Source organism: Calliphora vicina, chromosome 3 (assembly GCF_958450345.1).
Source record: "Calliphora vicina chromosome 3, idCalVici1.1, whole genome shotgun sequence".
In the NCBI taxonomy this organism is placed as follows: domain Eukaryota; kingdom Metazoa; phylum Arthropoda; class Insecta; order Diptera; family Calliphoridae; genus Calliphora; species Calliphora vicina.
In genome coordinates this window covers 39,566,939-39,579,455 of record NC_088782.1, presented here as the reverse complement: position 1 = coordinate 39,579,455, position 12,517 = coordinate 39,566,939, and the positions used below count along the sequence as shown (strand labels likewise).

Genomic DNA, 12,517 nt, shown 5'->3' with positions numbered 1-12,517 from the left:
TGAGTGCAGTTCAACTTTAAACTTTGGAAATTATTTTAGGAAAGTAATTATTTTGATAAAAGTTAGAACTTTAAGAAATTCTTTAGATAACTGGATAATGGATAATTTAATATTAAAAAAAATGCGACAATTTATTTAAACAAATGTAATAAAATGCAGTTACCATTAGAAATTCTAATAAAAATGCCTGAGTATAAGACGGTTATCTAAGTATAAAATAGAGATCTGAGTATGAGAGTATAAAACACAAGGCTGAGTATAAGACCGTACTTCTGAGTATAAAACAGTACTAATGAGTATAATGCAGTGATTTGAGTCGATAGTCTGAGTACAAAGCAGTACTACTCAGTATAAAACAGTAGACACAGTATTAGACAGTAATCTCAGTATAAGGCAGTATGAGTATAAGACTGCAGTCTGTGTATAAGATGGTAGTCTGAGTATAAGACGGTAGTCTGAGTATAAGACGGTAGTCTGAGTAGAAGACGGTAGTCTGAGTAGAAGACAGTAGTCTGAGTAGAAGACGGTAGTCTGAGTAGAAGACGGTAGTCTGAGTAGAAGACGGTAGTCTGAGTAGAAGACGGTAGTCTGAGTAGAAGACAGTAGTCTGAGTAGAAGACGGTAGTCTGAGTAGAAGACGGTAGTCTGAGTAGAAGAAGGTAGTCTGAGTAGAAGACGGTAGTCTGAGTATAAGACGGTAGTCTGAGTATAAGACGGTAGTCTAGGTATAAGACCGTAGTCTGAGTATAAGACAGTAGTCTGAGTATAAGATGGTAGTCTGAGTATAAGACGGTAGTCTTAGTATAAGACGGTAGTCTTAGTATAAGACGGTAGTCTAGGTATAAGACGGTAGTCTGAGTATAAAACGGTGTTCTGAGTATAAGATGGTAGTCTGAGTATAAGACCGTAGTCTGAGTATAAGACCGTAGTCTGAGTATAAGACGGTAGTCTGAGTATAAGATGGTAGTCTGAGTATAAGACGGTAGTCTTAGTATAAGACGGTAGTCTAGGTATAAGACGGTAGTCTGAGTATAAGACGGTAGTCTGAGTATAAGACGGTAGTCTGAGTATAAAACGGGAGTCTGAGTATAAGACCGTAGTCTGAGTATAAGACGGTAGTCTGAGTATAAGATGGTAGTCTGAGTATAAGATGGTAGTCTGAGTATAAGACGGTAGTCTTAGTATAAGACGGTAGTCTAGGTATAAGACGGTAGTCTGAGTATAAGACGGTAGTCTGAGTATAAGATGGTAGTCTGAGTATAAGACCGTAGTCTGAGTATAAGACGGTAGTCTGAGTATAAGACGGTAGTCTTAGTATAAGACGGTAGTCTAGGTATAAGACGGTAGTCTGAGTATAAGACGGTAGTCTAGGTATAAGACGGTAGTCTGAGTATAAAACGGTGTTCTGAGTAGAAGACGGTAGTCTGAGTATAAGACGGCAGTCTGAGTATAAGACGGTAGTCTAGGTATAAGACCGTAGTCTGAGTATAAGACGGTAGTCTGAGTATAAGATGGTAGTCTGAGTATAAGACGGTAGTCTTAGTATAAGACGGTAGTCTAGGTATAAGACGGTAGTCTGAGTATAAAACGGTGTTCTGAGTATAAGATGGTAGTCTGAGTATAAGACCGTAGTCTGAGTATAAGACCGTAGTCTGAGTATAAGACGGTAGTCTGAGTATAAGATGGTAGTCTGAGTATAAGATGGTAGTCTCAGTATAAGACCGTAGTCTGAGTATAAGACCGTAGTCTGAGTATAAGATGGTAGTCTGAGTATAAGATTGTAGTCTGAGTATAAGACCGTAGTCTGAGTATAAGACCGTAGTCTGAGTATAAGACGGTAGTCTGAGTATAAGACGGTAGTCTTAGTATATAGTAGTCTTAGATAGTCTTAGGTAGTCTTAGAAAATATCAAGAAATTTAGTTTTTGAGCAAATGAATACTTGATTTAATTATGAAATAATTGAAACCAGTTCAATATGGGATAAATGTTTGAATTGAAATATAATTTTTTCTGTGTAAGAGCGAAATTTTCTAGTTTTTTTTATTAGTCGCTAATGTTACTGAGTAAATTTTAATATATTTTAGAAGTCCAGTTGTACAACTCTCTCTATTCTTTTTACGACTTACTGTACAGCCGCTTTTATACTTAATCTTTATTATTAAATTCAATCTAATGTTTTTGTGTTTATATTGCAATGTTTTTTTTATAATTCCCTGGGGTATAATTACATTTAGGTCTTTATTGTACTTTTATACTTTTTTCACTGGTCATAACTCTTACAAACATGACCTACAAATACAAATGTTCATATATCTGTACATACTGGCACACGTTAATATATAAGAGTTTTAATATCAACAATAATTTGCAACAAAAATAAAGTAAATGTTAACAGTATTAGAACTGAGAGGAAATATGTTACGAATGTACCTCAAATTTGTGTTACAACCTATCCTTTTTATACTCTTCACCATGAGTGGTAAAGATATATATAAGTTTATCATTCGGATTGTAATTTCCACATTTTCCATTTGCGAGTATATATATTTTGGATAGTTATAGATAGCGGAGTCGATACAGCAATATAGCCCCCAAATAACTTACATACATATATGATTGATATATCCGCTATAGTCCAACTCACAATTGGATCCTATATAAGCAAGGTTGTCTAATTTGGACTATTTCAGAAACGATGATTAGGTGGTAACGGTGTTTTAGCTCATTTCGGTAACGGTAATGGTAATTTCGGTCTGCTGACAGTGTTTTTTATTTATATAATTTCGAATTAGCATCGCTCAGCACGCCTACCTCAAGGGTAAGTCTGTGGAGAGTGCGGTGCATGAGGTTGTGGGTTGCACTGAGCACGGCTTAGAGCATAGGGTTAATAACATTTGGATAGAACGAAGTCGTTCTATATGCCACTACTAAAGGTTGATTTTCAAAAGATCCCGTAACTCTACGAAACAATCCTGGTGTAGTAGGACGGATTGCATTCTTTATTTCTCTTTATATCGCCTGACTTCTTTCTTTTCTCTCCAATTTCATTTCTTTTCTTCAAACCAAGTTCACACCTGGTTATATTTATAAAGGTATCACAATGGCTTATATGGGTCTCCGAGTGGAAGTGTTCTTCACTTCAACTCTATTTATCGGTAATTGCAATTATTTCGTTAACATTAGCTTAGCGGTAACGGTAGTTCAGTTAAATGGGTATAAATCCTCGATTTTTCACCAACATTTCGTTTCAACAAACATTTTTTTCACCGATAATTTTTTTTTTCTCAATTTTTTTGTAACAAAATTTTTTTCACCAAAAATTGCTTTCAATATTTATCTTAAAATATACTTTGATGAAGAGTATATAAGATTAGGCACAGCTGAATAATGTACTCTATGTACTTGTTTTCAAATCACCTTATTTTGAGTGAAATTGTTGGGCTTGTAATTTTGTTAAATCGTATTAAAGCATTTACTGGCATGTGCTGCTGTTCGTCTGGTACAATAACAATCATTTTGAATTAATATTAGTTGAGTATAAATGTAGGTGAGTTGAGAGTCAAGGGCTCATAAATAGCACAGTGTATTTTGGGAAAATTATGAACAGATATGTTCAATTCACAATCGCAGTTGTAGCGTTGTACGTTGCATGTCATAAATATTGTTCAAAACAAAACATTAATAAAACAAGTAAGAGAGCTACCCTTCACCAAATTATACTTCAAAATAAAAATTTTAATTATTTTTAGGTAAACAAAATTAATTTTTTTTTACGCAGTTTTTTTTTCATTTTTTGGAAAAAAAAATTTCGAATTGTTTTTTTAAAATTCTTTTGTACATATATCTGTACATAGTGGCACACGTTAATATATAAGAGTTTTAATACCAACAATAATTTGCAACAAAAATAAAGTAAATAATAACAGTATTACAATTGAGAGTGAATATGTTACGAATGTACCTCAAATTTGTGTTACAACATATCCTTTTTATACTCTTCACCAGGAGTGGTAAAGACATATATAAGTCTATCATTCGGATTGTAATACATGTATATATATTCTTGATCGTTATAGATAGCGGAGTCGATATAGCAATATAGCCCCCAAATAACTTATCCGCTATAGTTCAACTCACAATTGGATCGGATATAAGCAAGGTTGTCTAATTTGGAATATTTCAGAAACGGTGATTAGGTGGTAACGGGGAAAAAAATTCGAATTGTTTTTTTTTAATTTTTTTTTTTTAATTTTAAAATTTTTTTGGTTTTTTTTTAATATTTAGCGAAAAAAACTTTTGGTGAAAAAAAAATCGGGTTAAAAAATATTATTTTTGATTTTGACCCATTGTAGGTCCAACTTACTATGGTTTTATATACGTCATTGGTCTTTAAAATATCTATCATTAGATATCCATATTGTCTATATTAATGACTTAGTAATCCAGATAATAGGTAAAAAATCGAGGTTGTTCTGGTTTTTTCCTCATATCTCAGCCATTTGTGGACCTATTTTGCTGATTTTAAATAGCAAACTTCTTGAAAGCATGTCTGACAGAATTATTGAAGATTTGGATCCCGAAGATATCTGGGGTCTTCAGAAAATTTACGTTAACAGACAGACAGGCGGACATGGCTTAATCGACGGAAATGAAAAATGCAGAAATTACAAACGGAATGAGAAACTTATATATACCCTTCTCACGAAGGTGAAGGGTAAAAAAATTACGACATACAATGATACTACAGCGATTGTGAATTTGACAATAATTTTGTACATAAAATCGTACAAATATATTATCGTAATGATTAGTAATTACTGAAGAATATTGTTTTCAATGGCTACTACATACCATTTGAATTACTCAGAAGTAGTCTAATAATGACTTAATACAATAATTAGTATAATTCTCATTTAGTTAAAAATATTTTACGCATAAGAATTTCTATGTTTAACTAAAGAAAGGGAGCAGTTTAAGACTATCGTGACATCATAAATTATTATGTCTTTTGCAAAGAACAAGCCAACCTAATACGTTACCATATCGTACCGTTGCTTTTTCAATTATATTTGAAATTTTGTTAAATTTATTTTATCATGACTGTATTTTATATGCCGGCATTTATGTAGCCATCTGTACCATTGAAAATATTACATCAAACATCATGAAATTACTACTTTGAAACATTGAAATTTTTGTAACCACATAAACTTTTAAGACGGAAATAAAAATAAAAGTGATTCTAAATTTTGTTTTTCTAACCAACCAACCAACCACCAACATCAAAACCTCGATATCTCATTACTTAAAAAATATATTTGTTGATGTATTATTTCTCTTGTTGTTGATTTTAGTAGCCATGAATGTTGTTTAGTATTTATATTATTTATATTAAGGTGTAAAACAAATGTATTGGGGTTTTCTTAAGAGCTTTAGTTTTAGCGTCTGATCGACCCTTCTTCTTCGATACGATTGTGGCATAAACTTGGCTAACACAACAAAAAAAGTGTTAGTAGTGACGTGAAGGCGTTAAGTTTATGACATGTGGAAATAAGTTTGTTTTCGTTTTGTACTTTTTCCAACACACACAGATTTTTATATTTAGCGATTTAACAGAGACACTCTACATTGGGTATACATGGTTAGATGATTTGTTTGTTGCGATCAGTTCTTTATTAGTGTAAACACTATATTCGTCTGTAAAGAATCTTAAATATCCTTCACTTAAAACTGGCAATATTGATGATGTCCATTCACATGTCTCACATTTTGGTTCGTAACTCTTTTTCAACCAAACCGATTTGGTTAATTTTCAATACCAATCTACTTAGGACAATGATAAACAATTTAGTTGAATCTTATTAATTTTGGTTTTATATTGTAACCATGAGAGTGGTTTACACACACATTTCCTGGAAATTAAGCGATTTAACTCTCAAAAGCTTTTTATCGGGCGACTCTTGTGCCTTTTTTTGATTTTTAATTGCACTATTTTGACAGTCTTGTGGGTTTTTGTTCCCTTTTCAGTCCCCTAAAGAAGGGTAAATCTCATAATTAAATCATAATACAAATTTATGAAATCTAACTGAAATTTTATCACTTCCAATTTTTCGAATTTGAGTCAAAAAAAAAACAATTGTGTGACTTAAATTTCAGTCATTATTTTGAAAATGTTAAACTCAATAAGTATTGAAATAGCTCACAATTTGTTCGCTTTAATCCTGCCAAAAATTTATATTTACGATTATTTTCTTATAAACGTATGCTCTCCTTCTTACTCCTTTCCCTTATTTTTATGCCATAAAGGTAAAGAAATTGTTTTCTGACAAGTTGAGTTGAGTTTTGTTTCGTTACGAGTTGGTGTTTTCGTTCCATTTCCAGTAAAATGGTTATAAACTTTTATGTGGCTTTTTCATTTTAAAGTGACATTGTCATTAAAACAGGAAATAACATTTTAGATGACCTTTGAGTATTTGTTAGAGAATTATAATTGTTTATATTAAATTTTAAAAAAGAAGAAAAAAAACAAATTAAATCGACTGCTTTAAAGAATTTAAAGCACTTTCTCTATATATAAACCACTAATGGGGGAAGGAAATAATGCAATTTTAGGCACTAAATTGTCAAAGTCACTAAATATTCCTAACAAATTGTTGCTCTAATCTGAGTTCAATATTAAGATATCAGCTTAAATTTATAAGTATCTAAAGACCATATAATTCATAAGGTTCTGAAGAGGTAGGTTAATTGCTTCCATTATTTTTAAGCGGATATGATCCTTACAAGGTTTGGATGATCCATTAGTTTTGTAATATAATATAATACTGCAACTTTTAACCTAAGCGCGAAATGTCAGAATTCAAATTATCTCCTTATTATACTCTTCGCCATGAGTGGCAAGGGTATATCGCACTTGATCAACAAGAGGGTATTAACTCAAAATTTTAAAATTTTCAGTAGAGGTTAAAAACTGTTTGTTGTTACATTTTAAGAGAATTTGAAAATCTGAATACATAATAGTATATAAATTCCATTTAAAAATATAATTACATTGTTTTTCTTTTAAATTTTTCCAATTATTGCAAAAAAAATCTGTTTTTTGAGTTAATACCTTTTTTCTGAAAAAATGTGAACAATTTTATTATAAAAAGAGTCACATTTCGAATTAAAATCATAAAGTAAAACAAATTTTATCAACAAAACAGTATCAACTCAAAATACAACCAAATATAAATAAAACAATTTGATTATTTTTAACTGGAATAAAGGCTCAACTCAAAATAATACCTTTTTTATGAAAATATACGATGCATTTCTATTTCAACTTTTGTATTAACTCAAAATAATACCTTTTTGTTGTATAAAAGTAGTCACTACATTATCATGAAAATGGTCTCAAATGTTGTTTTCGAGATGAAAGAGTAATCGGAATACGTTGAAATGTTTACAGTAGATAGATATTGATGTTGTTAGTTGATTTCTTGAAAAAAGTGAAATTTTCAAAATTTTGAGTTAATACCCTCTTGTTGATCAAGTGCGATATATAAGTTTGTCATTCCGTTTGTAATTTCTACATTTTTCATTTGCGACCCCACAAAGTATATATGTATATTCTGGATCGTTATAGATAGCGAAGTCGATATAGCCATGTCCGTCTGTATGTTGAAATCAACTTTCCGTAGACCCTAAATAACTTACATACATGATTCATACATCAATATGTCGGGAACTCCTACGGATCGACCCACAAATGGCTGAGATATAAGGAAAAAACCGGGAAAACCTCGATTTTTGGCCTTTTTTTGACCTATATCTGGATTACTAAGTTATTAATATAGACAATATGGATAACTAATGATAGATATTTATTCCATTGCAACGATGTATATAAAGCTATAGTAAGTTGGACCTACAATGGGTCAAAATCGGGAAAAATATTTTTTAACCCGAATTTTTTTTTCATCAAAAATTTGTTTTTGTCATAAATTATTTTTCAAAAAAAAATTTTTTAAAAATAAAAAAAAAAAATTTAAAAAAAAAACTTTTTTAAAAAAAAATTAGAAAGCAATTTCGAAAATAAAAAATTTTCAAAAAAACCTTTATAAAAAAATTTCGAAAAAAAAAAATTAATTTTGTTTATTTAAAAAAAATTATTTTTAAGTATAATTTGGTGAAGGGTATCTAAGATTCCACACAGCCGAATATAGCTCTCTTAATTGTCTCCCTATACATTTAATATTAATATTGTTACAAATTTGCATTAGCGATTTGAATTTAACGGTCTGTAACTGCTGCTTGCAACATTCATCATGTTTATAAACATTTCCATAAGTAAAAAATTCTACTTATCAACAATGTTGATAACATTCAGTTATTAACATTGTTTGTAAGCTCTAGAAATAGAACATTCTAGTTTTGTCCGTTAACCCTCTAACCGGCTAACCTGCGGTTAGCCGGTTTATTTTTTGCTTATTTTATTTGCTTATTTTTCCCGTTATAACGGTAAATATGTGTAATATTTTGTCTTTTTGTTAGGAGGTTAAGATATTACTTGAAGCTACTGGAAGATGGCGCTGTATATAAATAGTGGCAGCAGTTGCAGTCAGTTTAATTTATCATAGGCGCAGTTAGAATTAACATCAACTGTATTACCAGTGTATTGTTGTGTTGTTATTAGGGTGATCGATTCTTCGACATTTTTTAGAAACTGGTTTTCGGTTTCTTCGAAAAATTGCAATTTAGTATAAACCGGTTTCGGTTTTTTAATAATAACCGGTTAACCGGTTTTTTGGCAAAATATTAAAACGCCTAGAAATATGAAGAAAATAAGTTTTATTTTATATTAAAGAAATCATACTTATGGATAAACGCTTAAGTACTTTTTAATTCTAATTTTGATTACTTCTATTAACGTTCACAAGGTCATCGGATCAAATTCGACCCATTTTGATATTAAAATTGATTTTTTTCTAAAAGTGATTGGTTGATATTTTTGATATTTTATGAATTTTATTTAATTTCAAATATCAACAACTACGTTTTAGAAACACAAATCTGCCAAAAAAAATATCTATAAAAATTTTTTGCACTTAAGGTCATTTGACCTGGAGCTAAAATCTTAAATTTTTGTTACGCACAATTAAGTTAAATGTTTTCAGAGCCTTAGTAACACTAACATATATACGTCTCTTTTCATCATACGTGCTGAACATTATATTTGTATGAAAACTGGAATTACCCTTGTAAATACCAAAGCTATTGTTTTCTTAAGATATCCGGGTCAAATTTGACACACATTTTCAAATTAAAATTGAGTTTTTTCTAAAATGAGTGGTTGATATTTTACGACTTTTATTTAATTTCAAAAGACAACAACTACGTTAGGTTTAAAAATAATGGAAAAAATATATATTTTCTATTCAGGTTAAATTTGACCCGAAGATCGTTAACGTCATATATTTGAAGACCTTATGAAGGTTAAAACAATCTCATAGGAATACAACACAGTTTAAATGCTTTGGAGTATACCGAATTGTTTCCTTTGTTTTTTATATAGCTAAACATTGAAAATTATCTTTCCTTCAGTGTAATTGTAGGATGTATATGTAGTTAACAAAGCATTGAGTAGTGTTTCAAGCTTTCCAGATCGCTTGTGACATTTTTCTAAATATAAAAATTCTTCTAAAATAGTTGGAGTATTTTTTTATAAAGTTTTTTGGATTTTAAATATTTTTTTAAAGTTTTTAATACACTAAAATTCATAAAAACACACTTTTAGAAAAAACCGGTTATTCGAGGAGAAAACCCCGGTTTCTTCGATATTCGGAATGTGAGCTTTTCAAAAAAAACGAAACCGACTTAATCAAAAAAACCGGTTATATCCGGTTATTAAAAACCGGGCCGATCACCCAGTTGTTATTAAAGTGACTATTTAAATTGTCGTGTAAATTTTAATAAATAAAGAGTTGTTACAATTTTAAACTACTAAACTGCATTTAATTGCAATCAAAAGAATTATGTTTATTTAAAGAAAATAAACCACCATTTCTAAAAGGTAAAACCATAACAATATTACAATATAATCATAATTATGGTTGTCACAATCATATTAATAATTACAGTGACCAAAATATTGTAAAAAAAATAGAATAAAACTGATGAAATGATTGCGGTATTATCACGTTTTAGATAGTTTATGGTATTCAATTTAGAGCTATTGCTAGAATACGCAAATGAGACCTTAATAAAGAAACCACTGTTTATGAAATTAAATACAATCCAATGATTTTTGAAATATTACTTCAAGTCTGCGATCTGCGACAGTCAGATATTGATTATAGACAAGGGAATGAAAATAATTTAAGGCCTTATTCATAACAAATTTTTAAATTAAAACTAATCAATGTTTTAAAGAAAAAATTTAAATTTTTTATAAATATGGGGGTAAATATTTTTCACAGTTTAACGCAAAAAACCCTTAAAATTAGCTAAGAAACTATTTATTATACCCTTCGCCATTAGTGGCAAGGTTATATATAAGTTTGTCATTCCGTTTGAAATTTCTACATTTTTCATTTGCGACCCCACAAAGTATGTATATATATTCTGGATCGTTATAGATAGCGAAGTCGATATAGCCGTCTTTCCGTCTGTATGTTGAAATCAACTGTCCGTAGCCCCCAAATAACTTGCATACATGATTACATGATACATCAATATGTCGGGAATTCTTCCGGCTCGATTGCTATTTAAAATCGACAAAATCGTCCCAAAAATGGCTGAGATATAAGGAAAAAACCGGGACAACCTTGATTTTTAACCCATATATGGATTACTAAATCATTAATATAGATAATATGGATATCTAATGCTAGATATTTCAAAGACCTGTGCAACGACGTATATAAGGCTATAGTAAGTTAGACCTACAATAGGTCAAAATCGGGAAAAATATTTTTTAATCCGAATTTTTTTTCATCAAAAAAACTTTTTTTGTCATAAATTCTTTTCCAAACTAATTTTTTTTAAAAATTGAAAAAAAAATTAAAAAAAAAAAATTTGGAAAAAACTTTTAAAAACAAAATTTAAAAACATTAAAAAAATTATTTTGTTTAAATAAAAATATTTAAAAAAAATATTTTTAAGTATAATTTGGTGAAGGGATTTGGCACAGCCGAATATAGCTCTCTTACTTGTTTTTAAATCACATGCTATTTACTTATATTTAATACCTAAACAAAGTTCACAAAATTCTTAATTAATTTGTCTACCTTTTCAAAAACAAAATGCATTTCTACTAAGTTAAATAAAACAAATGCTAGCCATACTCATATGTATTATTGTTTTGAAACTTTAGACTTGCAATTAATGAAATTAAAAACTTTTATTTTCATTTAATGCAATTAAAAATTGAAAATCTACTACAGAGGTGAAAATAATTAAAACTTTTTAATAACCTGGGATAAATGATTGTGTTTGACAAATAAATAAAAACATTTCTTTGACAATTAAAAAAAGAATAAAGTTTAAAAGTTGACTTTAATAAATATATGAAAAAAACAATTTATTAACACTAACTCCATATGTATATGTATGTTTTTTAATTAACTTGCTATTTAAAGAAATCATTTATGGCATAATCTATAAATATATTAAGATTCAAATATTTACTTATTTCATATAATTTAATTTATTCAAAGATTTTAACTTTTTATGTACATAATTGCAACTAACTATATGCAATTATTTTTTAATTTTAATTACTCCTAACAGCAGGCAATACATTTTTAATATTCTTTATTTTTCTTTCATTTCAGAAATCATGCAATGAAATTCTTTGTAATTTAAAACAATCAATGAAAATTTTATTATAATTTTCATTAAACCGGCTCGGCTCAATAGTACAAAACTTTGGAAAAATATCTATTAATTTGTTATTTTTACATTTTGGAATTACTTCAGTAAAACAAAAAAACCATGCATGAAAGGCGTGTCAAAAAGTAACTTATTTTTTTTAATGCTCCCGAAAATGTATTAAAATTATTTTTTTTTTATTTTATTAGAATTAAAGGTGGTCACTATGTGGCCACTCATGGCCGTTTAACGCCCGATCCACCATATGTACACTCGAATCGTGGCTACTCCACCGATGGCGAAGAATCACATCGTGCTCCCTCTGAACGTACCATGTCCGAGTATACGATAGCACACGAACGTACCTCACCTCAGGGTCAATATCATTCATCGCGTAAAACACGCATTAATGGTCACTCGAATGGCACATCGAATGGCCATTACAATCAATCGGTGGTGGATAGTGGTGGCCCTCGTGCTCTCAACGGTCCGCCACCATCACGCCTGCCCCCTAGGGCACCATCTGCCCTGAGTTATGATCATGGTGGTGATGCGGGTAGTGATATATATGTAACGAGTGCTGCTTACAAAGCTCCATCAGAAATAAGGTATTTTTTTTACATTAACTTAGCTTGTTAACTTATTCTGATTTATTGTTTCTTT

General features: G+C 30.0%; 1 protein-coding gene across 2 annotated transcripts in view; it reads left to right on the top strand.

Moving 5' to 3' along the window:
* LOC135954984 (uncharacterized) overlaps window positions 1–12,517 on the top strand; it is a 223,590-nt gene that overhangs the window by 205,699 nt on the left and 5,374 nt on the right. For both annotated transcript variants that reach the window (XM_065505252.1, XM_065505250.1), the window contains 2 exons: window positions 11,818–12,000; window positions 12,064–12,462. In XM_065505252.1, coding sequence (XP_065361324.1) covers window positions 11,978–12,000; window positions 12,064–12,462 — 422 coding nt within the window. In that variant the 5' untranslated portion in view covers window positions 11,818–11,977. The remainder of the gene's footprint in view (window positions 1–11,817; window positions 12,001–12,063; window positions 12,463–12,517) is intronic.